Source organism: Salmo trutta, chromosome 35, assembly GCF_901001165.1.
Source record: "Salmo trutta chromosome 35, fSalTru1.1, whole genome shotgun sequence".
Taxonomy (NCBI): domain Eukaryota; kingdom Metazoa; phylum Chordata; class Actinopteri; order Salmoniformes; family Salmonidae; genus Salmo; species Salmo trutta.
This window is the reverse complement of record NC_042991.1, coordinates 7,095,213-7,122,898: the sequence shown is the minus strand read 5'-3', so window position 1 is coordinate 7,122,898 and position 27,686 is coordinate 7,095,213. Positions and strand designations below refer to the sequence as shown.

Genomic DNA, 27,686 nt, shown 5'->3' with positions numbered 1-27,686 from the left:
TTAGCAGAGCGACTCACTTGTTCCAGTGGGTCTTGGAGTTGCGGTAGAGCGAGGGGAACATGATAGGGAGGATTCTGGCGGCATTGTCACTGATCAGACTCATGATGTACTCGTTGTTCCAGTAGTACAGCGCTCTCTCTGCCACCTGACACACAAGGAATGCTTGGTCAGGTAATGTCTTAGCACACATAACCACTAACACACAAGCACGCAACACATAACACCTGAGCAAACAACATAACACACCTGGAAGTGTGGGCTGGACACACACTTGGCCAGCTGTCTGAAGAGGGGCTCCATGACCTTGACAAACTCAGAGGGTTCGATGACGTCCAAAATTTCCTCCAGCTCGTTGAGGAACATCACCTCCTTTGGACTGTGGGTCTTTGGCCAGTACTTCAACAGAGCCATCACTGTCTGTAGGAGAGAAGAGTAGAGCCATACTTTAACACTGCACTAACTAATCACACGCATAGCTGTTGGTCTTTGACCAGTACTTTAACAGAGCCACCACTGCCTATGGAGACGATTTGCACATAAACACTGAACCAGCATTGGAGCAATGTACTAATCTCACACAGTGTACTGGGGACTGGTGATTTTTGCCCAGCGAACTGGAAGATGTCTTACCGGTTCTGTGAGGGTGCTGTCCTTCTCTAGAAACTGCACCACGCAGTACGCCAGCTAGAAAGAGACAGACACAAAAGAGCACATTAACTACAACTATCATGTTAACAACACTGACTACAACTGGAATGAACGTGTATTCCAACCTATAACTGTAGGCCTCTATCAAAAGGTTTTGTTCTAAAGTAGGGCTAGTAGCTTCTTTAACTAATGGGTCTAGATGCTATACCTGCGGGTGATAGACACTAAGGGACTTGACTTTGTGTAAAGGCAGCAACACTTTCAACAGGAATATCTTGTGCTCCTCTTTCAACGGTAAGGCAAACCCATTGATTATGCTGCAAACAGAAAGACAAAAGGGTTGTGATCAGCAAATCTAATACGGAGGAGATCGGCAAAACAACATAGGCACAAAAACTATTTGACATACCTTCCTAATATTTCCAATAACTCTGCTATTCCGTTATGATGTTCCGTTTCATAAATGAAGCTGCAATGAAATGACAGTTCTATCAATTAAAATGACAAAAGACCCAAGCAAAACAGACCAGTGAAATTAATGGTAATTTAAAAACATTGCCACTCGTCATGTCATGCGTCTCCGATAATGGCGCGACTCAACATATAACTACAATCTCACAGTGCTGTATTAGGGCCATTTACTCACCTATAAAATATGTTATTTATCTGTTTCCTGATGTATGCTCTCAGGCCCAGGAACTTGCCGTAGATACGATGCAGAGTGGTCTTTAGAAAGTCCCTTTCCCTGGGGTCTTCACTGTCAAACAAGTCCAATAGCTGTGGAGACAACACAGTGACCTTACAACACCTGTTTACAACACACAGAGACACAGCCAGTCCCACGTTGCTTTACTTCCAGTGAGAAAGGACCAGTGCTTACCTGCATTACAAATTTTTGGTCTATATACTTCTTGGCTACATTTGGTTGAAAGTCTGGAGACTCTAGAAACCGGAGGAAGAACTCGTAGACGAGCTGGAGAAAGAGGAGCAGAGGTGTACACATCAGTGGTATGAAACAGTGTGTGTTCATTCACGTGTGTGTGTGTGTGTGTGTGTGTGTGTGTGTGTGTGTGTGTGTGTGTGTGTGTGTACCTGTAGGTGCGGCCACGCTGCCTCTAGCGTGGGCTCATCCTCCTCCGGGTCAAACTCCGCCCCTGTGGGGTTGGACGATGGAGGCAACGTCCTGAACATGTTCACTGCAAACTGAAGGACAGAGACAGACAAGTCACTACACAGAACGCTACACATTACCACCATCAGAACTAATCACGACAGGGGTCAAAGATTAGCTTTAAAACCAACTCTGGCACTTTCACACCGATGTGAAAACGGACATTTTGATTAATTTGTATCAAACTAAATAGAAGATAACGGTACAGACTTTCATCGGACCTCTTCACCCATCAGCCTGTTTCTTCCTGTTCATTTATGTGCTCATTTTTAGATTTCAAAACATTTTCTGTCAAAGCAGCCAAAAGATGAAGCACAAACCACTACTGCTGCAGACTAGAGAGAGCAGGAAGGAATGACACGACCATCAAAATGACATTTACCTGGCCCCTCTCCAGCTCGGTAAAAAAAACAAGTAGCCTAGATTGGTGAAAAGAAAGCAACTGTCTCTCCATCTCCCACAACGAATAAGCAGCAGACATCTCTCATCACTCCGTCTGTCAGAGTAGACGCAGGCTTCTCTTTATCTCACAGCCTTTTCTCACCTCTCAGAGAACACTACATCCCGCCACACCCCTTGCAGGCCTGAGGTTAGCGTGCACTCACTTGTCAATGTTTACGTTCTGAGAACCCCTTTTATTTTCCCCGAGTGTGTCACTGTCAGTCTAATGGACCACCAAGTCACATGAACAGGGAGCGCTTTACCAATCTGAAGCTGATACGTCTAACAATAGCACACTTATCAAAGAGCCGTCCGTCGTGGCCTATTATAACCATAAAGAACACACCTTTTACAGTGCGCTTCGTCCATCTCTCTCCATACTTTGATGTTTAAAGCAGTGAACACTTCAAAGTGAAGGGGTAAGAAGGGGAGAACTAAAGTAAACCAAGAACATTGTTATGCCGATTTGGCAGCAGCCTTGCATTTTCTGTTGCACTGATCAAATAGAGGCAGGATCAGGAGAATAGGGGGAAATTTGCACCTCGATCATCCTCGGTTTCCTGCGTAGCATTGAGGCCTGCTTTGATAAACATCAAAGGCTTTAATTCAGATCTGGCTGGCTGACAGGCACGCAGGCAGCACTTAACATCTGCAGCCATGTCCACACTGGACTAATTTACATTTAGACTACCACACAGACCCAGTATTTCATTCACTCAGCTACAGCTAGTAGGCGGCCTGGCCTGCTAACCAGGGCTGAACTGAAGGGACGAGGAGGCTATATCTGTTAGAGGTAGGTGAACCCATGATGACGAACACCAATTAAATTTTTTGTCAACTATGTGGACTGAAACAGATTGAGCCCACAGTGGTAGCCCTTGGCTGATAACAGCTAGCAAGTTAATACTGGTAGATAAGAGGCCTACTGCTAACCGATAAGATTTAAGTCCAGTGAGTGTAAAGGCGTCAGTATGCTTCAATTCAGCTGGCGGCTTGCCGAAGTCGACTAGGCAAACCGAACAAGTGTGCTCACATACTCCCTTAAAAGACCTTGGCTTGAGAAACTAGGAAAAAAAGCAGCAAGTACTGTTTGTCCATTCTGAGACGCCGTAGCCAGTATACACTTCCTTAAAATAGTCATTATTAATCTATGACAAAACTCAAGAAATCTGTCATTCATTTTGATGTTTTTGCCAAGTAGATCTTAAATCGCGCAATTTTACATCCGACTAATATGTTACATGGTGCAGTATTTCTCAATTAAAAAATGTGCATGAGAACAAGGTCGTCTCTCGTTGAATGACAACAAAGACTGAAGAATCCCTACTGTTGACCAATCACCGACGAAAGGGCGTAGATGTTGCCACCAAACTTCAGCTTGCGTGCCCGAACGGCCTGAAAAAACCCTCACTGAAGTCCAAAACGTCACCATAATATATGAACGCACTCTTCTGAACTGTTTGGGCTGGGAAGCATGCAGATGCCTTAAAGCAATTGTATTTTGTCATACCCTGGGTTCACATAGTTCATCTGATAGGCACGTCCCATTCCCTATGCCTCAGGAACCAAAATACTGAAATAACCTGCCACAGGCAAAAAATACTGAAATAACCTGCCACAGGCAACCTCAATTTTTAAATAACTTGGAAACTTTGTGGGATTTGAAAGCTTTTGACAGTTGAATTGATTGAAATGGCTTATAGCTTCTGTGATTGTTTGAGGATGGCAGGGTTATGACGTCAATAAAAGCCAGAGAGACAGAACCATGCACAAAATATTTGTTTGTATGAGGGGTTTATAGGTCTACCTACACCCGACCCAGGACAAGACCTCTAGGGGAAATACGGTTGTCTCTGGTGACCATTAATAGCAAGTTTATGAGGACAGAATCAATGTCGTTGTGACTAGTCATATGTTCACCACACAATCAGCATGGAAGGGAAACGGCATGATAGGCATTTGTAAGTGCATGAGGCAAGGCCTTGTCCACTGTGTCTACTGACCACGTGCACCACCTCTGGGTAGATGGGCTCTGTGATGACGTTCCTGTTGTGGGTGATGTACTCCACCATCTCGCTGAGCGCAGCCCGCTTCACCTCCTTCCATTTCAGGTCGCTCAGAGGATCCGACAAAAAGTCAAAGAGGACACAGCACTGACGCAGCTTCTGGACAAACAGCTTCTCCTGCTCCGCCGCAGGGACATCTAGGAGAGAGAGAGAGAGAGAGTGTCAGATTCATACGTTGTCGCCTCACGAGGGGAAATTATTTTTCACTGCTTGACAAAATACGCAGAACAAAGAAATTTGCAGCACAGGCTGTAGGCAAAATAATGAAATGGCGAGGCTGGAGATCCAACTTTTCCTGGACCCTTCTTCCCGATATAGTGATGTTTTTTCAGGAGGGAGTACATGCAGCTATTTAGGTAAGCTAAAAGCAGCATATCAAACACAAGCAAGACAGACAGGTAGTCTAAGTAGCAATGTTATTTTTTCATTGCAAACATGGTCAAAGCAGGGGGGCAGACAAGCAGTCAAAGTAAGTGTTATTTTTCAGCAACTAAGGCTATGGCAGCATAACTTGTACACCTTTTAACTGATTTGAGGAGCAGCAGAAGTGATTCCTGGAACCCAAAAGAACTTCCGGTGTGTAAACAGCTGTTCCATCACAGCCGTAACCAGCTAGCTAACGTAGTCTCGTTGTTTTCAAGGTCAAAATGTGCTTTTGACCATATTATTCACGGGTGGGATCGTCCTTACGAACGGGAAGGAATCTATTTTTCAAAATTAAAAAGTTAATAGATTTCCCAAAGAAGAATGGCAGCGGGATGCAGTGCCTGCATGGATAGTATCGTTAGCAGCAGGAGGTGGCGGCGCAAGGATGACGTGTAGCACACGGTAAGTTTCTAAATGTTTTTTAATTATTGAATATTTAAAACATACTTGCAGTGAAGCCGCTCAACAACTACATCACATTAGTCATCTAACAGACTCACATCCACAGCGAAGCACAGAAGCAACCAGGGTCAACGCCCTGCTCAAGGGCACGCCGACAGATCTCCCCACAAGGTCAAAAGCGAGGACCAGAACCATCAGCCACCGGCCAAAGCTCCCAACCGCCAGGCCACCAGCCCTCCCACACCAGCCCCCCCCCCCCCCCCCCCCCCCCCCCCCCCCCCACACACACAGTTCAAGAGCTGTGTGGGGGAAGGACGAATTGAGAAAGAGCCCAGCACTCACCTGTCAACTAGCTCACTGAATTCCTCCTCCCCAACCTCAGCAGCCAGCGAAGCAGACTGAACTTAGTTAATCTAGCACCAACATAATTTTACGGGTATTTAATTCTGCTACATTGACTCCGATCACAGTCGGTGAATGAGTTACACTGTTAGTGGCTTAGGTGGTGGTGAAAGGTTTGACTGTAGCAGAGGTGAGCTGGTGGAAAAAGTCACTCTCCAGGGTATTTCTCTCTTGGCACTACTATCCATGCTTTACCCTTTTGGTTCCATTGCTTACAGTGAATGAGAGATTATTCATGACCAATGCAGACATATGATGGGATTAGTATTGGCATGTGCAATGCATGTGGCTTGTCATTTCTATATTGAAACAGGATTAATAAATTCTCACATTTCTCAACTAAATGTAAACCGTTTTCTCCATTTAAAATGATATTAGACATAGTAAAAGCACTCACATCTGAGGTAACTTGTGTGTGGGAATCATTTGATGATAACTTCATTAAAAGAAGAAAAGGGCTGATACTGGAAAGATGAGTGTGTGGGTTTTTCATTTTTCATTAGATGAGGCTAACTTTGCAATCACAGGCTATATATACACACATACAGTACCTGTCAAAGGTTTGGACACACACAACTTCTGTGACAACACCTCACGGACAGGTTTGGTTTGCAGACCTTGTGAACAGCAGCCATAATACTTGGACATTCTCCTTTCACTAAAGGATAGTTTAACAAATGGATATCTTCTATTTGGATGGGTGCTAAGATTTCCATAACAGATTTGACTTCGCCCGCTACTGTACATGCAGACATGAAATGTATTAGTACAAGCCCTACCCTAGCTACAGATTGTAACACCAGATAATGTGATTGAACCCCAAAATGTTGGTATCCATTATACTGGGAGTTACAGGTTTGCCTATACAAAACGTCTGAGATTATTCAACTAACCTGGTATTGGCGATATTATCTTTGTTCTCAATTCACGGAAACAGGAGTCTCAATGTCCATGTCCAGTGGGCCCATTTTAACTTAGAAAATGCTCTGTTACTAAAATAAATACATATTTGCACCATGAAGTAATCAAACAATGTGTACGCCACCATCTTGTCTATTTCAAATATTCTCTCATTGTACGAGACGAGTAAGTGTCATGAAATGCGGCACTTTAGGGTGGACCCACTGGTCTCAATCAATGAGAGAGAATTTGAAAGGAACAAGATTGCGGCGTATACATCGTTGGATTACTTCATGGAGCAAAAACAAAATTTAATAACGGGGGCATTTTCTAAATTAAAACGGACCCCCTGCAACTGGACACTGACATTGAGAATCCTGTTTTGGTTAAATCACATTTGGTGTGCAGCTAGCCTTACTCTCGTAATGAAAGTAGGCCTTAAGGATGACACGCACAGGAGAGACATTAGCAAATACCACAATCATGAGGGTGTGTAGAAAGCAATATTTGAAGGTTAATTTGATTTAATTGCAAAATACAAAAATCGCCAAATGTTGCTTGAAATAAAGTTAATATTATGTACCATCCTTGTGTGCAGTTCAAAATGATCACCACAAGGTGTCAGTGCTAGCATCTGTATGGTCTAGCTTTACTGTAAACAAAAGACTGGCTAGATCTCGTAAGGTGGTCGATAATACATGACTAGAGCAAGCTAGCGGTTCATTAAAACTACAGTATGTTTTTTTAACACTACGAAGGCCAAAGGGCTCATTTTGAACCAATATTAATTTAACATTTAAAATGTATTTATGTCCCCACCATCCTTGACTTTTCCCTAAGTCTATTTAACACACGTATGTTAGAATTTCGATATCACAAACAGAATTTGTTATAAGCCGTTAAGAGGACATGTCAATCGAAACATCACATGCAGGTAAAACAGTTACTATATATAAATGTATCAGAAAGGGCATATTCTGAGATTTCCAAAACACTTACCATTGCCAAATAACTCAATATGTTCCATGCGCTCCACAAGTGAGCACACAGCAACAAACAGAGCACAGTAACAAACTAATGAAAATGGTAGTTTAGATGTATTTTTTCTTATGTTACCCAAGACCTTCATAAACACAAGCAAAATATTATTCTCCCCGTAGCATACATGAAATGTATTTATTACTATTAGAATGTTGAGTAAAAATGACTCCTCATTGGCCTCAAGGGGGGGTACAAAGAGACCAGACTTTTCTAGTGTTAATAGAAACTAAAGTGGGAAATACACCTGGGCAAAATAGTTGCATTTTGGAGGAAGCAGACGAAGAGCTGAGTGACAGATTAACGAGGTGTTGATAGCGAGCAGCAGTAAATACCCCAGTAACTTTTGATGTAAACAATGTGGCCGTCACACTAGCTCTGTGGTGTTATTTGCTGTGCTAATCAAATAAAACACCATCGCAACATATCACACCCAAGTATCATGATAATATCGTACCTTGAGGTCCCTGGCATTTCCCAGCCCTAAAGTACAACACGCGTGCTTAAAACAGATTGTTCTGCCACAATGCAATATGTAGACTTCACCTTTCTTGTGCTACTGCAATATCCTTAGTTACAGAGAAGGTTGTAGCTTAAATCCCCCTACAAAACTTATTTATTTTTGGAAGGTCAATTCAAATAGCCGCTGGGTTTTTATTTCTGCTGTTCAGAAATATGAGGCAGAAACATAGGCTACATCATCATGTCGATCAAATTGGTTGAAGGCTCAGAAGACGGTGAGTAAAAGAGAAACGTGAAGGGGAAGGGTGGGCAGCAGCTTCCTAAAAAAAAAGTGTAAAATAACATGCACAGAACAGGAATGAGCAAATGATTGATACTCTAATAGATAGTAGGCAGTCTCAGACCCTGAGGCACTCCTGACAACAGTGCTTGCCGAACGAATACAAAATGTAAAAACGCTTTCAATCATGCTCCAGGAGAACAGAGCGTGACAGCCACCACAGAACCATTAACTCACAAATAGCCACTCGTTATCAGTCTCCTTTTTCTGGATGAACGCTCACCTCATGTAGATAGCTAGCTATTGCACACTCATCATTGCCGAGCAGCAGCCTTCTGTGCACTGTGCATGTGATGACCGATCACTTAAACAGCCGGACAGAACTCAAGGCTTAGAACAAAGCAGCATCATACACTACACAGCCATTCCAATCTGCAGAGGACACAGATGCAGTCTGACATGGGTCTCCTGTGGCCTCAGACAGTGCATTCTGGTAAACCACTCAGAATGTTGCTATTAACCTGTTCAAGTACACAAAAGTTTCCTTTATGAAATGTCTGCCGTTATTTTATTTTTTATTTTTTCAACTTGTCAGCGTAGGTTAGTGCTTTACTGACCCACCTGTATCTGACTACTTCTATCTGTGCATCACCATCACCACTGAGACAGGCAAGAGACCAGGAGTGCTGCTCTAGGATCAGTTGTGCCTTTTAGATCATAAATGTATGGACAGTGGGACCCGATGATAGATCAGCACTTGATACATACGGCCACAGATGACAATTCTAATCCCACAGATAGCAATAACAAGGGAAGTTGTTGTTTTTGGCCAATCTACACTCGCATGATGGGTAGCCTAACCATGCTGGCTAGCTTAGACTTGAAGATGCATTTAAGTTCCCAGAACTAAAACGCCTTGGCTTTAGCTCATAGTAATGCGGTCTTGAGTTCGATATGGTGCCATGACAGTTATCCAAGATGGAATCCTGTTCTGTTCATTAGGCTTCACACACACAGTTAATGGATATCAACGCATCTACACTACCCTACCTATGTATTTGGACAGTGACACTAATATTTAAATATGGCTCTAAACTCCAGAATTTTCATACATCAGTGCTTTACTGTTTAGAAACAAAAGCACTTTATACATCTAGTCCCCCATTTGAAGATGTCATAAGTATTTATTAAAGAAGTCAAAAGTGTAGTATTTGGTCCCATATTCCTTGCACACAATGACTATCAAGCTTGTGACTCTACAAACTTGTTTGGTGCATTTAAAGCTTGTTTTGGTTATGTTTCAGATTATGTTTTGTCCAATAGGAAGTGAATGATAAATGGTGTCATTTTTATAGTATGTAAGCATGAATGTGGTTCCTACCATGAATACGGATAACAAATGACAATCGTGAATGGTGATGAGTGAGAAAGTTACAGAGGGACCCTGGCGGCAGGTAGCCTAGCGGTTAAGAGCATTGGGCCAGTAACCTAAAGGTCAGTACTTATTGCGCAAAACATGCCGCAAAACATGCCCCAAAACAGAATTAAAACAAACTGCGAATGTATCCAACGAGTTTGTGGAGTCACAAACTTGATGTAGTCATTGCGTGCTAGGAATATGGTACACTAACATGCTGACCAGACCGTGCGCACATGTTGATTTTGACCACGCCCAACAGACGCGATCAGGACACACAGGTTGAAATATCAAAACAAACTCTGAACCAACTATATTAATTTGGGGACAGGTCGAAACACATTAAACATTCATGGCAATTTAGCTAGCTAATTTGTCCTGGGATAAACATTGGGTTGTTATTTTACCTGAAATGCACAAGGTCCTCTACTCCGACAATTAATCCACAGTTAAAAGGGTAAACAGTTTTTAGTAATCTCTCCTCCTTCAGGCTTCTTCTTTGAACTTTATATGGTGGTTGGCAACCAACTTTAAGGTGCATTACCACTACCAACTGGACTGGAGTGTGGACCTCAGTTCATCTTTCAATCACCCACTTGGGTATATGCTCCTAAAAACCAATGAGGAGATGGGAGAGGTGGGACTTGCAGCGCATCAAGGGTCAGAAATAGAACCAAGTTATATTTTAGTGTCTGGCTACGCAGACGCACGCGAGCAGTGTGGGTGCAATGATTGAATAACATGTACAGTACCAGTCAAAAGTTTTGGAAAATCATTCGAGGTGAAGCTGGTTGAGAGAATGGCTACTTTGAATTCTCAAATATATTTTGATTTGATTAACACTTTCTTTTGGTTACTACATGATTCCATGTGTTATTTCATTGTTTTGATGTCTTCACTATTCTTCTACAATGTAGAATATAGTAAAGAAATAAAAACCCTGAAATGAGTAGGAGTCCAAACTTTTAACTGGTGTACATTTATTTTGCAACATTCGCGGTGTGGTCAGCATGTATGTGAAATTTGTCCAAACACCTATGACTTCTTTAAAATGGGGGACTAGATATATAAATTGCTGTCATTTGTAAAGAGTAAAGTCAGATATGTATGACAATACCCTTAAATAAAAAGGTGACAATCTGTACCATCACCTCATGAAACATTTTATGTCATTTCCTAAATGCTGGAATAGAGAATAGCATCACTGTCCAAACACATATGTAGGGGAGTGTATACAGATATGCTGGATATAGGCTAAGCCCTAACACTAAAACAAATGAGAGATACTGAGGAGGGAGACTGAACATCCAACAATAATGTCACACCTTATCACAGAGAAGAAGAAGAAGAAAAAATAAAAAACTGCCTAGCAATCTCAGATTTTCCCAGTTCCCACAGCATGACCAAGAGGCAGTGTCCGAAATGGTACCCTTTTCCCTATGGAATGGGATACTTTTTACTAGAGCCCATTTATCTGACGCAACCCCATAAAAAATCCTCATGAAAATGTTGCACAAACAGGGACGGGGGCTGTTGATCATAGAGCACAGCAAATCTCGAGCATAGCAAATCTCGGGCATTTCACTCAAAATGTAATAATTTGCATATGAAATATGAGTAGTGCACCAACCCTAGTGATTGGCCAAACTGGAAAATTCCATAACATAACTAGGCCTAAACCTGTTTTTCACAAAGTAAAAATACACTACCTAACAGCCCTGTTCTAACATGTCCGTGTCAATCTCCTGTTTCCCCAACACTGCTCCTGCTATGGTACATGCCAGTGTCAGGTGTGTTGAGGCATGTGTTGTTGCTCTAACACGCGTGTCCCATGATCCTCCATGCCTACCGTACCCTTGCTTCCCTTACAACAGCACTAGGGTTTTTCAACACGCCTAAAACATTAAGGGACGCGCTGTGGCGTGCGTCACACACAGCTGACAGACAGACACAGCGTGCATGCACGGGCACATGACCTTTATGCCCCCACAGGCAATTACAGTTTAAGAGAACGCATTTGAACATTTGACAGGTGTAAAAAGGCAAGAGATCTAGGATCCACTTCATCAGAACTCCCAGTGAACACAAGCACATCTGAAGGGTGGTTGTTGCACAGATCCAGTCAAGGCACTTGCGGTGGAAAGTCTGTTGAAAACGCTTTTAACTCCAGTAGCAAGCTTAAACTGGGTCTCTGCAACAGCCCCGTAGTGTGGCTAGAGGTGCCTGCTCTCAATACTTTAGGCCAAGCTGAAAGTGTGGAGTGCTCTCCCTAAACAAACTGCTTTGAATGTTCGCACCATTTAAATGCCAAATAACGGCATACATGCATTTCTCATGACTAGGTATAGTAACAAGTCCCCACCTCGAAGCCAAAATGGCAGTGTCAGTGCTGCAGCGTCTCACTAAAGTGTCTCACTATATCATGAGGCAGCAGGTCACAGGTGTCTATGCATAATCTACAGTACTAGTCAAAAATCTGGGCACACCTACTCATTCAAGGGTTTTTATTTTTAATATATTCTACATTGTAGAATAATAGCGAAGACATCAAAACTATGAAATAACATATGGAATTATGTAGCAACCAAAAACAGGTTAAACTAATCAAAATAATTCTCAATTTTAGATTCTTCGAAGTAGCCACCTGTTGCCTTGATAACAGTTTGCACTCTTGGCATTCTCTCAAGCAGCTTCACCTGGAATGCTTTTCCAACAGTCTTGAAGGAGCTCCCACATATGTTGAGCACTTGTTGGCCGCTTTTTCTTCACTTTGCGGTCGAACTCCCAAACCATCTCAATTAGGTCGAGGTCACGTGATTGTGACGTCAGGTCATCTGATGCAGCACGACATCACTCTTCTTCTTGGTCAAATAGGCCTTACACAGCCTGGAGGTGTGTTGGGTCATTGTCCTGTTGAAAAACAAATGATAGTCCCACTAAGCGCAAACCAGATGGCATGGCATACCGCTGCAGAATGCTGTGGTAGCCATGGTGGTTAAGTGTACCTTGAATTCTAAATAAATCACAGACAGCACCACCAGCAAAGCACCCTCACACCTCCATGCTGCACCGTTGTAACCACACATGCCGAGAATATCCGTTCACCTACTCTGCGTCTCAAAGACACAGCGGTTGGAACCAAAAATCACAAATTTGCACTCATCAGACCAAAGGACAGATTTCCACCATTCTAATGTCCATTGCTCGTGTTTCTTGGCCCAAGCAAGTCTCTTATTGGTGTCCTTTAGTAGTGGTTTCTTTGCAGCAATTTGACCACGAAGGCCTGATTCATGCAATCTCCTCTGAACAGTTGATGTTGAGATGTGTCTGTTACTTGAACTCTGAAGCATTTATTTGGGTTGCAATTTCTCAGACTGGCAAATCTAAATGACCTTATCCTCTGCAGCAGAGGTAACTCTGGGTCTTCCTTTCATGTGGCGGTTCGCATGAGACCAATTTCATCATAGCACTTGATCGTTTTTGCAAACGCACTTGAAAAACATTTTAAAGTCTGAAATTTTCCAGATTGCCTGACCATGTCTTAAAGTAATGGACTGTCATTTCTCTTTGCTTATTTGAGCTGTTCTTGACATAATATGGACTTGTCTTTTACCAAATAGGGATATCTACTGTATTCCACCCCTGAAAGAAATTCCACAAATTCCCTTTATGCAAGGCACACCTGTTAATTCAAATGCATTCCAGGAGACTACCTCATGAAGCTGGATGAGAGAATGTCAAGTGTGCAAAGCTGTTATCAAGGCAAAAGGTGGCTATTTTTGTTTTAACACTTTTTTGGTTACTACATGATTCAAAATGTTTTATGACATTGTAGAATAATAGCAAAGACCATCAAAACTATGTAGAAAACAGTAAAAGTAAAGAAGAATCCTTGAATGAGTAGGTGTCCACACTTTTGACTGGTACTGTATGTGCATAATAAAACGAGATTAGTGTAGTGTCCCCGTCAGCACATAGTATGGTTTCTATAAACATTTACTCATATTGCAACGAGGAAACTGTTTCTTCAAAACAGTAAACCAAACATGATTATTACAGGAGACAATGACAGTAGATACAGAAATGAACACTTCAAGTCAGTGTGTTTATGTGTAGTCTACATTTAACAGGGGACAATTTATGTTGATATCTACGCTGTTCTGATACATTCAACCCAGCAGCAAAATAACAAATTAATTCATCTCAAAAGTCACGCACACGATAGTCTGCGTCTGCTACTGTTGTACTCATTTTCCCCTTCAAAGCTATGGTGTAACACTGAGGGGATGTATGAAAAAGAAACCATTTCCACTGCGAGGGGAGGACTGCAAGACAGAACATAGCCAAAGGGCCCTGCCGCTTTAGGGTAACACTACACACACGCAAACGGCTGTGACCTCACTTCCTTTGACGTCAGCAGTCTTGATGGGGGATGGGAGAGGCAGAAGGCAGTAAAACTAGCCCCCCTCCCATCGCTGTCTCTCACTAAGCGATCCTAGTTTTCATAGGACAAACACGCACAACCTTTTCCTGCTCCAAATACACCCCAGTTACGCAGATAACAATAAAAAAAAGACACCCTTCCTCCTAAAGCAGGCTTTACTCTCAAAACTGTTTATCGCCAAAGCACACTAAAAAAGCTACAGATGGTAAATCGCAACATTCTTGTCCACCTCCCCCACACACACAAACAAAAAGCCAGCCAGCTAGCGTTGCTCACCTCTAAAATGCATGAGGGCCACGGGCTGGAAAGGCCCATTTGAGTTTGGTGCATCCAGAACCATCGCACTGGCAGCTCTAGTACATGTCAACATCTAGGGGCTGGGGTAGAAGAGAGGATAGCGATAGCCCAGGCTAAGTCGAGGAGCCAGCCTCCATTTTGCATCAAACACTCAGAGCAGAAAATAAAAGCTCTGCCCTGCTGCTGGAGGGAACAGGCTAGTTAGTGATGTCATCCCTCTAGGAAGGAGTCTGATTGGCCAACCTGGGTCACACGGGGAAAGCTGTCAGAATGCATAACCACGAGGCAGGGGATTGGCTAGTGGGCTGAAGCAGGGGATTGGCTGGTGGGCTGGGGCAGGGCCTTTGCTGCGATTGGAGCAGAGGCAGGAGGTCTGGCTAACTGAGGCACAGCTAACCTTTCCCCTCATTTATTTTTTATTTCCCTCTCAGGCTCACACAAGTCTACCCTACAATAAATTACATTCCCAACAAGCAGAGTTTTTGGCTTATCCTAATACATATCACCTCCCTTATCTTCACTCCAGGAAAAGCACAGAGAGTCCATTGATACATCATAGAAAGTAGGTCAGTTCTATACACACTGACATTTTTAGGCTATATCTTTATCTGTCCTTTCTGGAGCCACAACACCTGGAATTCCCCTCAAACAACATAACACAATGACACAGTGAACAATTAGAGATGTGAAAAATAACACTTGAAGGGAAGCATTGATTATCATTCAGTAAAAGGCTGTTAAACACAGAATTCGCTGATGTGTGTGTGTGGACAGATGGCCCAGGTGTGAGAAACAGGAAGCCACGATTATACAAAAAACAGGAAGCCAGTGAGCGAGTGTGCTCTGCCTCAGCTGCTCTCCCAGAGTGAGCAGTTACAGTGCTTAACACCAATGCAATGTCCCCATCTGCACCACATAGTGCACACACAGCAATGGCTCACATCCGTCTATTGTTCTTAGTCGTGTGTGTGTGTGTGTGTGTGTGTCAGACTTTTCTGCTTTATAAGACTGACACGTGTAGACTGACTAACCACGTTCATTGTAAGAGCAAAGTTTCACGTTTTCAATGTCACATGCACAATTACAGCGAATTGTCTTTCTTGCTCGTGCTCTCCCAACAATGCAGTAATCAATATCTGTAGTACTATAAAAAAAGAAATATTAAAAGTAGAACAAAAGCACATGACACATAGAAATAAGAGCTCAAGAAAGTAAGCTACAGTATATACAGGTTCAGTTCCAATACCATATTTACAATGTGCAGGGATACTGGAGTGATAGAGGTTGATAATGTATGTATGTATGTATGTATGTATGTATGTATGTATGTATGTATGTATGTATGTATGTATGTATGCATGTATGCATGTATGCATGCAAGTGTGTGAGCAAATTAAGTGTGCGTGTTGGGAGTGTCAGTGTGACTATGTGCGAGTGAGTGTGTGCGTATGGAGTGAGTGTGCATAGAGAAAATAAAATAGACGGGTCAATGTATCCCTCCTACTGTGGTTGATGACCTAAATCCTTAGGTAAAGTTAGTCATAGTGAATCCAGTGAACAGGAAACACCAACTCTAAGTGGGACTCCTTGGCTTTGTTTGTAGCAGGTAAAACGGAAATTGACCAGTCATGTTAGCTGCTGAGTGTTTTCAGTCTGAACTTTGTAGGTCCTGGGCTGGGTGGCTACAGGAAGGTGTGAGGAAGCATTGATGTTGCTATTGACTCATTTCTATAAAGTTATTGATAGAGACCTGCAGCCTTGTCCTTCATTAACTACATTTGGAGCTCCATCTGTTCTGCCCAGTCTCACCAAACGTAAAGCAGATGTTGTAGCACTCGCATGCTGTGGACAGATTTGACTCAATTAGAAATCCTCCAAACCAGTCCACTCACTATCATCCCACTGCCTAGTCATGGGGCATTCTCCTGTCTGAAGAGCTGTTGTTCTTCTGATACAGACCAAATGAGCGCACGCCTGCGTGAACAGACACACGAACACACTTTCTCTCCATCGGTCTGCGGTTATCCTCTAAACTCTACTTTGGCACACGCAACCGGGCTCCAGTTATTTAAACTCACGCTAGCCTCTACATCTGTGCAGAACGACGGGGTTGATCTTGTGACTGACTCTGGCTATTAACGTTAACAAAGTCTGTTTTGTAGTGATTTCAAAGAGGAGTCAACGACAGGAATTGAAGACAAACTGCTGACCCTGAGGTTCTATTGACCTCGATTACTGAACTTGAAGCGATTTATCATCCAGCCAAGTCACAGAGTGAACTTTATCCACTATGAGACCACAGTTCCCATTCCCCCCAACAGAGGGAGACAGAGCGTGAGAAACTGTATCCCTCCCAGGACAGTTCCTCTTTTCACACTATCACCAGCTGTTTGTTCGTTCACTACCTTTTGGCAAACACTTGCAGCTGGAGAGTTGCGGTGAAAAAAAAATGGAAAAAAAGGCACCCGTCTGAAACGGTGTGGTGTTGCTGTCCCCCAAAATAACATGTTTGTCATGCTTATCAATTATCCTGCGACTGTGGCACAGCTCTTTTCAGGCATTAAATCACCACATGAACACGGCGCATACTGCATCTTCCACTCAGCAATAATGTGAGGTGGTATCAGGCATCTTTTCCTGCCTATAGACTGCTGTCCAAAAGAGGCACTTACTAAAAGAACTAACTTTCCAAAAGCAGCACTCTATTACTTTATGTAGCCCAAGTCTCCAGAGTGCGCACTTTGGTAAAGCTCTGAAAACCAGCCTTGCCTGACTGCCTGTCAGGACAGGACCACTGATAACATCCATGGCCCATGGGACAATACTTGGAGAAACCGTCGTTGCTGGACGTGCCCAGCTGTTATCACGAATCAAAGCTTATGGAATGTGTTGTAAAGACATAGTAAAACCAAGATAAAAGGTCTCACATGATCAGAGAACAGTCCTTTGTGTCTGACAATGTAGGCTGTCCAGTGTTTCCCCTGTATTAAAATTTAGCAGCAGTGGCTCTAACGAGACAGGCTTTTAAATGGATAGTCGTTAGCTCAAATGACTTGAAGTCTATAAGAACAGCTAGCATGTCAATGCACTAACACTAGCAGCAATTCACTAACCCTAGCAGCCATGCACCCCCCATACCATTGCCACCGCTGCCGAAAAGAATCCCAGGGGGAAGCACTGCGGTCTGACAGAAGACAGAAAAGAATGAGAGGTGAATACAGGTCATGACACCATATCACTGCTGAGGTAGCTGGCTTGGTTGGTAACTGTAACAAGGCAACTGTGGTGTGTGTGTGTGTGTGTGTGTGTGTTCGGCTGGATTGTCGGCAAAGCTCCAGTCTAGACTGAGTTGAAGCCAGCGGCTCTCCACTTTGCCCTAGAGAGGTTTGGTGGTTCAGGTCATGGTAGATTAGCATAGAGAGGAACCACACAGTGGACCAAACACAGCTACATTAAAACTCTAGAAGCTCCTAAACACTAACATTATTATGGACTCTGCAAGACTGCATCATGTCTTCTGTAAAATCCGCTGGATTTTCACACTGTGCAGTTCCACATCTTTAAAAGTTTGGCCATGGAGAGCCAACTTAATGCCAGTCACTCAAAGTAGTAACATGATAGCATTGGATATGCATCTGCCAGTGCTGATATTTTCCATGAGAGAAGCAGGGGATGAGAGGTGGGTTGCAGTTGTACACTGTAGCTCCCTGCCAGCCACCCGCTTATCTAGGCACTGGCAGCATCCTGAAACACAAGGCCCCGCAGCATTAAAGCCTTATCTCTGGATTATTCCCTAAATATAGACACTTGGGTTAAATCAAGCAGTCAGTCACTTACATTCAATGTTACCATGGCGTTGCGTTTTATAGCAGGGCAGTGTGGATATTCACACACACACACACACACACACAGAAAGAGAGTGTGATTTACGTCAGACTTTTGGAGATGGCAGGCAGCTATGCTAAGGCTTACCAAGGCTGAACTTAAAGGCTAAGCCAAGGCCAGGGGACATGCATCAATCAGTAGGGTGGGCTGGGAAACCAAACCTTACCAAGCCTATACATGGTTCTGTCCTGAGAGACTAGAGTCAATCAAAAGTGGTTCAAAAGGGTTGGGCAATCTTATGATAGTATCGGATATTGAAGATGGCGACGACATCGTGATGTGACAGACGATGTACAGCCCACTTCAACTTGACCAACACCACGCAGTAAGGAGCTGACCGGGCAGCGCACAGCAGGGCCATGCCAAGTGGCCTATTCCTTTGCTATAGCCTGCATAACCTACTATTTTAAGATGTTAAACAATTTAAAGAATGCAAGAGAACAATGTAGACAGATGTAAGATTTACACCAAAGCAGTGCAAAATGTCCAGTCATAATTCTCCCCCCCACTCCCTCCATGTTGGAAGATCTGGGTCATATAGCCAAAGAGCCTAATTTGGTATTTTCTCTCCATTTGATATGAATATGACTTCGGTTTTTATGCATGCTGGCTTTCTCCCGCCGCGCTACCTTATGATCAAACAATGAATTATCTAAAAGGCGTTCTAGGCTATATAAGAAAGTTAAGTTGTTTTTGAACAACATAAAAACATGATAGGCCTAAAGTAATAATGAGAGGTAGAACAAACAAGAGCAAGATAGAAAAATAGAAAGATAGTTTGAACAAACCTTACAGTTGAAAGCCTAGTCTATTATAAAATAAATTATTCATGCACCCCTCATTGCTGTTGTGAACCAAATGGCCAAAAGCCAAATCCTACTAATTAAAAACAGCCCATCAAAAGCATTAAGTTAGTTATGAAAAGTAATTCTCAAATAAACTATTCTACTAAAGTGTTTAATGTCCTAAAGTTGCAGCTTTCAAAATGGGAACAATTGTGAAAGTCAGAGTCTACAGGTGATTCTCTGTCACAGCTTTATTTTGAATGACAAATATTACAGGCAACAAGAAGTGAAATTGAGCAAACAAGATCAAGATGGAAAAATCTAATGAGAAGTCAAAAGATACAGCTGAGTAAAGCTTATGAAAAGACATGTGTAGAGTAGACCTATTTCCATTGCCTATTGTTAGCAATGTAGGCTACAACATATAGAAGCCCAGGCATAATAATAATGTAAAATTAGTCAGCGATGTGAATTATTTAATAATTATCCAGTTCTGGGGACAGCAGAGTTGCGTGCTCTGCAGCTGGGAACCTTGATGATTTTAGCTGCCTTTCCCCCACCTCCTCTCTAATTTAAATGATATGCAACTATTAAAAAGATTTTAGTGAGTTACAATTAATAAAAGGACATTCATTAGGCCCTAATCTATGGATGTCACAAGACTGGGAACACAGATACGCATCGGTTGGTCACAAAAAAAAAAAGTAGGTGCGTGGATCAGAAACCAGTCAGTATCTGGTATGTCCACCATTTGCCTCATGCAGTGTGAAACATCTCCTTCACAGAGTTGATCAAGCTGTTGATTGTGGCCTGTGGGATGTTGTCACACTCCTCTTCAAAAAGGTTGTGTGAAGTTGCTGGATATTGGCAGGAACTGGAACACACTGTCGTACACGTCAATCCAGAGCATCCCAAACATGCTCAATGTGTGAAATGTCTGGTGAGTGTGCAGGCCATGGAAGAACAGGGACATTTTCAGCTTACAGGAATTGTGTACAGATCCTTGTGACATGGGGCTGTACATTATTATGCTGAAACATTCAATGCCGGTGGTTGAATGGGCCCTCAGGATCTCATCACATTATCTCTGAGCATTCAAACGGCCATCGATAAAATGCAATTGTGTTCGTTGTTCGTAGCTTATGCCTGCCCATAAACCCACCATGGGGCACTCTGTTCACAATAGCAAACCGCTCTCCCACACAACACCATACAAGTGGTCTGCGGTTGAGGCCGGTTGGACGTACTGCCAAATTCTCTAAAATGACGTTGGAGGCGGCATATGGTAGAGGAATGAACATACCATTCTCTGGCAACAGCTCTGGTGGACATTCCTGCAGTCAGCATACCAATTGCATGCTCGCTCAAAACCTGAGATATCTGTGACATTGTGTTGTGTGACAAAACAGCACATTTTAGAATAGCCTTTTATTGTCCCCATCACAAGGTGCACCTGTGTAATGATCATTCTGTTTAATCAGCTATGCCACAACTGTCAGGTGGATGGATTACCTTGGCAAAGGAGAAATGCTCACTAACAGGGACGTCAACAAATTTGTGCACAAAACTTGAGAAATAAGCTTATGTGCATCTGTAACATTTCAGCAATCTTGTATTTCAGCTCATAAAACATGGGACCAACACTTAGCGTTTATATTTTTGTTCAGTGCAGATAATCTGCTTCTACCTATAGAGTGAACAGAGTGACACAAAATAGGTCTTTGAATAAACTGTTTAGAGCTAGGCGATACGGCCTAAAAATAATCTAGATATTTTTTTTTTAACTTTCAGACGATTCACAATATCTCAACTTGAATGTTCTCTAAATAAGCTTTGCTGTACAATTAAAATGTCAAATACACTGCATTTCAACAGTCAGCAATAATCTAAATTAATTCAGGGCCTGTGAAATGATACCCAAGCTAAATATAAGCCTTCCACAACCATAATACCTTGCAATAATTTTAGCAAAATAGTTTAACCTGTCTTTTTTGCAATAGTCACTGATCTGGCTTTCAAGTCAGTCTATGAAAATTTTTGTTATAAATTTAACCAAAACTATGCATAATGCACATTCACTAATAATGACTAACTTGTTGTTGCAGGTGTTTTAGAAAACTAACACAGGTCTCAAACAATCTAAAGGTCATGTGCTAGTGAGTAGCCAGCTAATCTGTATATGTCAAGTTTAGACAATAATTTTGATCTATTTGCTAGCTAACAAGGCAGAGCAGTTGAATTGTTATGAACACACTTGTGTGTCTCCCCAACTGTTTAAACAGCATATTAGCCTGTCCACTTTGTTCAGATGTTGAAATGAAGGGGCCTAGTTTATTTCTAAGAACGAGTTGCCAATTCCTTATAAAAAAATAGTGTTTTATGTTTATTGCACATTTATTAAACAGAATAGACAGCTAGTATAACAGTCATTGGCTAAAATGCAGCTAGTGGTACCACAACACTGCACGCAACAAACCGCACATTCATTTTCCAGAAGCAATGTTCATTGATGCTCCCGTTTAAGTAGTTTCTGCTGAGCGAATTTCAGTAGTTAAAAAATAAAAGGGTCTCGTGAGAGAGGTTCACTTCTCCTCTATTACAGTAAAATATTGTCTCCATTTGTTTCGGTGTCTATATGACCAATTATGTTGGACTAAACCTCAAAATGCAAATAGCGAGTTGAAACCGCTTGTCAGAGGAAGAAGTGATCTCCCATCTTTGTTGCTGTGAGTGGCAGGTTAGAGGCTTGGTGTGTGTGTGTAAACAAAGAGGAAGAGGCGAAGCGAGAGGTTTCAATCTCACCAAAATCTGCACAAAATAAGCCCAATGCACTTCTATGGGCTTATTTTGGACCTAAGCTTGCCGCCACCCTTCGCGCCTTTGGGACAACAACGTCCATTGTTAGGGCGGAGACATGAGCATCTCGTCATTATATACAGATCTCTGGCGTAAATGGGAAGGTGCACACCACAGAAGGAACGAAGGAGGCGAGACCAAAAACATGTGAACAAGCGGCTCATAAACAAATGTAAAAACTTGATTCTTGCAATACAGGCATTTGAAATATCATCAAAAACTCATTATTTATTTAACTCGATATATCCCCCAGCCCCAACTAGCCTAAGCTAGTAGTGGCGTACTATGCAGTCATACTTTTGAAGGCAGAAGAATGGGCTGCATTACGGCAAGGCAAGGAATAGACTAGATTAGGTCCAGTCATACCTTTGAAGGCAGGCAGCTTTTGCAGCTCTCTGTTGTTGCTGAGGCTGAAGCGGGACGAGCTCTGCCTCTTGTCCTTCTTGACAGGCATCTGGGAACCCAGCTGCTTGCCCTTCAGCAGCTGAGTGGTAGGAGGGACACTGTTACTGCCTTTTCTGTTGGAGCCCTGCTGTATGAAGGGAGAGAAAGAGTAGAGGGGTGGATCAGAGCATGCACCTGGGTTTGTTCATGAGACACCAAACAACATTTTAAAAAAAGGACAAAGAGAGGGACTATTCATTTCAAAAGGTTTTAGCACAACCCAGTGTTGTCAGTAATCTCCCCTAGATTGGATATGTAATCTGGTGAATGTGGGCAGTTTCTCCTGTCTTGTCCAATCTGCCTGCTGGGATCCATTCATCCCCACAAACACACACAAGGGGGGTGGGATTTGTCAAATGAACTTAGAAACTCTACTAATTTTGCCCTTCACACCACAAGACAGGGGTTTAGGGTTTTAGGCCTTCTTAGTGAGCCGCCGGCTGGCTGACTGTCTGTCTGGGAGACTAAAGCTGCTGGACCCCGTGATGGGCCTGGATTACTGACGCATGTGACCCAACCGAAGGTCTTTTCTCCTGCTGATTCATTTACCCAATGTGTGCCAGCTTCTTACTGTGCCAGCTTCTTATTAGCTTCATATAACAGCTTTAGCTTCATAAATGTGTGGGCTTCATAGCTTCATATACTATTCGCTTCATACTGTGGCTCGTTAGGCCCTTGGGTTAGAGATCGAGGTGTGGTTCATACATCCAAAACACACGAGAGGGATAGAAAATAGGTTTAGCTATATCAACCAGAGAGGCAGAAATGTCTGTTCAGAAAAAAGCAGACTACATATAAACAGACCTCTGCTTACATTTAGTGCCCTTTTTAACCTTGCTCAAACAATGAGAAGATCATGCCAGCTCACAGACCATTAGCGCTTAAACAAAGGAAATTACCGAGCCTGAACCAGCCTGACTCCCATGTTTTTGTCGTTGTCCCATTGACGTCGAAAGCTTAGAGCCCTAGTGCCCGCAAGCATCCGAGAAGAGAGTGGAGCCTGGCTGTACGCAGGGAAGGGGTGGGGGAGTAATACAGCAACAGCTTGTTGTCCATCGATTTAAATTTGACACAAGGTTGGCGCATTAGCAGATCTGCCTCATGGCTGATGACACACAGTAGATAGATAACCCCGGATTATAGCCCCAGAGAGGGGCAGACAACACAGAATAATGAAATGCATTACTGGGTGTTAACAAGGGACATCTTCCATTCTATGAGCTTTTTTCATTACCGATTGGTGTGTGTGTGTGTTTCTGTGGGTTCAAGGCCACATCTTCGTTTTGGTCTTCAGTATATTTTCTGATTTGAACTGACATAGCTAACCATCACAAGTGGTCTCAGAGCACAATGATAGTAGCTAATGTTTCGCAAACATTACTTTTACCATCCATTCTGACCAAGTGAAGGGATAGTGGCTACCTAGTCTGTGTATTACAGCCTGATTTAATCAATGTAATAGTCTGAAACTGGCTGCAAAATCATGTAAATGTTCATTACAAGCCAGAATGTTATATAAAATTACATTTAAACCTACTCTACCGGTTGTCTGTGCGGTTTGTCTTTCAGCTGTGAAAACGAGCTTTGGCGATAAAATTTTACTTCCTTCTGTTATAAAATACATTTTACCAAGACAAATATGATTATTCATGTTCTGAATCATTCAGTGGGGTCTTTAACATAACATTATATCAAAAAACATTTCACAGAGATACGCTTGTTTTTGTTAGAAATCATCCATCTTTGGGGGGGAATTTCAAATTAATATGAAAAGTGTATACTAATAATAGACTGGTTGGTTGTTTAACAGAAACCGACACGTTCGCAACTAGGGGGCAAAACAGACAGTTGGCTTAGACTGTTGACAACATGCAAACAATATTTAGTTTCCAAATATTTATTGAAAACAAATACATTTGCACAATGAGCACTTGTCTCAAATACAGTTGTTGGCTAGTTAACAAATAATTGCCATATTAGCATAGACATGACATCAGTCAACACCTCAAAACAAGACATGGTATCCATAAGACACGAGCCACCTACAATTCCCCACATGGCAGCTTCTTGTCATTGTTGCTAGTGATCTGACCATTTAGAATCATAACGCATGCCTTCCAGCCACATCGATGCGGACATCATTTGTGTTGTCAGCCAACCAGTCCATAAAACAAACACTACATGTCATCTCTCAAAATTTCCAACTAACCTCTATTGTTTTATGTCCTGCAGATATGATATGACGAATTCAATGGGAAAGTGAGCCTGTCAGGTAGACAGTAGCCTTAAAGCTGAAATATATAACTTTTTGGGGAACCTGACTAAATTCACATAGAAGTGCATGTTATAGATCTGTCACTCATTGAAAGCAAGTCTAAAAAGCAATAGATATGTTATATGTGCGCTATTTCTATGCTTCCCGTTCTTAAGTTTAGTTTTGCAGGGCCTCCCGAGTGGCGCAGTGGTCTGAGGCACAGCATCGCAGTGGTAGCTGTGCCACTAGAGATTCTGGGATCGAGTCCAGGCTCTGGCGCAGCCGGCCGCGACCTGGAGACCCATGGGGCGGCGCACTATTGGCCCAGCGTCGTCCGGGTTAGGGGAGGGTTTGACCGGCAGGGGTGTCCTTGTCCCATCGCGCACTAGCGACTCCTGTGGTTGGGTTGTGTTTCGGAGGATGCACGGCTCTCTAATTCGTCGCCTCTCCTGAGTCCGTACGGGAGTTGCAGCGATGTGACAAGACTAACTATCAATTGGATACCACAAAATTGGGGTGAAAAAAAAAATACATGTTTTTTTATAAAATAAAAAAAGTTTAGTTTCTGCGTCTTACATTTTTGGTTTCGTACACCAGCTTCAAACAGCTGAAAACAATATCTTTGATTATGAAAAATATATTTCAGAAGGTACATTGATTCCCTACACTTGCTTGTTTTGTCACAAACTGAAACAAGGCAAACTTTTAGAATTTTTGCAACCTACGAAATGGCAAAGAAATTTCTGCATAAATCCATCTTTAATTCTTGCACAGAACCCAGCCTAGCTGACACGAAGTAATTTCCCTGATTTTGTACCACTTTTTTCTCTGGCCTCCATTAGTCACCCTAATAATGGCCATCCTACAAGAGTAAACGCGCATAACTTTTGAACAAATTGTTAGAAAAAGTTTGGACCATTAGTTTTCTTAGGGGAGTATCTACACAATAAACATTATTTTACCTATTGGACAAAATAGATGCATTTTTGATTGGACATGCATATGAGACAAAATATCCACAGGAAAGTATTGTAGTGGCTACCATGTTTTTGAAAGTGACTTAAACACTTACAGCTAGTGTCGTCTCCATGTGATTCAGGTTGAAAACAGCTACTTGGATAGACCAAATGGCATCCAAATTGAAATGCTTGCATTCAAAACCAAAGTTCATTCATATTTAGTTGGTGATATAACGTTAGCTAACATGCTAACGTTATAGCACATGCCACGTGCGCTGCAAATAAAATGTACACATACATGTTATTCAATCATTGCGTGTGTCAACGAGCGTCTGCATAGCCAGGCGCAAAAACATAACTTGGTTCCATTTGTGACACATGATGCGCTGCAAGTCCCGCCTCTCCCATCTCCTCAGTGGTTTTTGAGAGGATACACCCACATGGGTGATTGAAAGATGAACTGAGGTCCACACTCCAGTTGGTGGTGGTAATGCAGCTTAAAGTTGTTTGCCAACCGCCATATAAAGTCAGAAGAAGCCTGAAGGAAGAGAGATTACTAAAAACGAACTCTTTACCCATGGATTAATTGTCTGAGTAGGGGACCTTGTGCATTTCAGGTAAATTAACAACCAATGTTTATATCCAAGGACAAATTTGCTAGCAGTAGCATGCTCGCTAGCTACATTTCCATACATTTTTAATGCTTTTTGACCTGCCCCCAAATTAATATAGTTGGTTCAGTTTGTATCACAGATCCAGCTGTGATTGGGAGTCCCACAGGGCAGCGCACAATTGGCCAAGCGTCGTTTGGGTTTGGCCAGTGTAGGCCATTGTAAATAATACATTTGTTCTTACATGACTTGCCTAGTTAAATAAAGGTTAAATTGAACGTTTTATTTTTAAATCGAGTCTGTTGCTGGTGGACAAAATCAACATGCGAGCGTTGCGCACACGCAAGCGGTGTGGTCAGCATGCATGTGTTATAACGTTACCTCAATGTCCGAGTTCTCTTGTCCTCCAGTTTTGCCAACTTTTCCATATTTAGGAGACTCCTGTAAAAAAATGTTAGATGCATTATTCACTAGTCAGCTCATGTGAAGGGACAGAGGCAAGTTTTGACTAACGTTAAATTAGCTAGCACTTCGTTAACTTTTCCGCTAACTAAACTAATGTTTCTGACAGTTGTGGTTAATTAAACAAGTTGTCACTTTAAAAAGTGAAATTAGTGAACGTTAGCTAGCGTTTTCATGTACCACAAAACGTACATACGGTAACGTTAGGTATTAACGTTACTCGTTAAACTATAGCTAGCTTCACTATAACACTCAGGTAACGTTAGCTAGCAAGCCTAGTTAGCTAGCTGATGATGCATTGATGGGACATTACAAATATCGCGTCGATGGGTGTCTGTTCGTAGTTTTAAAACATTAAAAAACTAGCTAGTTTTGTTAGTACACTGCACTAGTATCAACTGTTCTGCAAGCAAACTCCTAACTCACCTTCTCTTTTTTCGCTTTATTCGGCATTGCACAAAAATAACCGCCGTCGTTCCCGTTTTGACACACTGAAGCTAAATCCTGACAACTCTCCACAGTACCAGCCGTTCGCCTATCCTCTCGGATATGATAGGCTGATGTCTGTCAGGTGACTCAACGTGCTCTGAAAGTGAGTGCATCGGAGGGAGTTCTTTATACCTTCGTGATGGAAGGACACTGCCAGCGAGACAAATTACAGCATAAGTAAAGTATACAGTCATTGGGTGGGTCTTGTTCCCTCGCCAACGTGGCAGGTAGCAGTTTTTCTTAATGTGTGGGGCTAACTTTTTTTTTTAATCAATCTGCTGGAGACCTTTTTGAATTATGTCAGTTATCTATACATTATTTGTATTTATGTCTGACTACGACACATATCAATTTCACAAAGAAATAACGATGCACATGAGCAAATATGTGTATGTAGCTATTACTAGTTGCTACTGTAGTTAGTGCCTTATACATCATGTTCAATATGCCGACTTCTTTCAGTCACTGTGTGGGGTAGTCATGGACGCAGATGCCATCTGGTGGCCAAACTCTCTGATGCAAGACTGTAGGTTTCGCTGACTGCTGT

General features: G+C 42.4%; 1 protein-coding gene across 3 annotated transcripts in view; it reads right to left on the bottom strand.

The window, feature by feature from the left end:
• LOC115174524 (serine/threonine-protein phosphatase 2A 56 kDa regulatory subunit gamma isoform) overlaps positions 1 to 27,240 on the bottom strand; it is a 33,353-nt gene extending 6,113 nt beyond the window's left edge. The window contains exons 1-12 of one of the 3 annotated variants that reach the window (XM_029733134.1): positions 27,077 to 27,240; positions 26,570 to 26,629; positions 22,287 to 22,452; positions 4,264 to 4,463; positions 1,741 to 1,851; positions 1,529 to 1,621; positions 1,295 to 1,425; positions 1,058 to 1,117; positions 857 to 965; positions 631 to 684; positions 247 to 417; positions 18 to 145 (exon numbers count right to left, since the gene is read on the bottom strand). In XM_029733134.1, coding sequence (XP_029588994.1) covers positions 18 to 145; positions 247 to 417; positions 631 to 684; positions 857 to 965; positions 1,058 to 1,117; positions 1,295 to 1,425; positions 1,529 to 1,621; positions 1,741 to 1,851; positions 4,264 to 4,463; positions 22,287 to 22,452; positions 26,570 to 26,629; positions 27,077 to 27,103 — 1,310 coding nt within the window. In that variant the 5' untranslated portion in view covers positions 27,104 to 27,240. Of the gene's footprint in view, positions 1 to 17; positions 146 to 246; positions 418 to 630; positions 685 to 856; positions 966 to 1,057; positions 1,118 to 1,294; positions 1,426 to 1,528; positions 1,622 to 1,740; positions 1,852 to 4,263; positions 4,464 to 14,373; positions 14,591 to 22,286; positions 22,453 to 26,569; positions 26,630 to 27,076 lie in introns of those variants that run through there. The other 2 variants (XM_029733135.1, XM_029733136.1) reach the window with 2 other exon arrangements.
• Between the last annotated feature and the right edge of the window lie 446 nt (positions 27,241 to 27,686).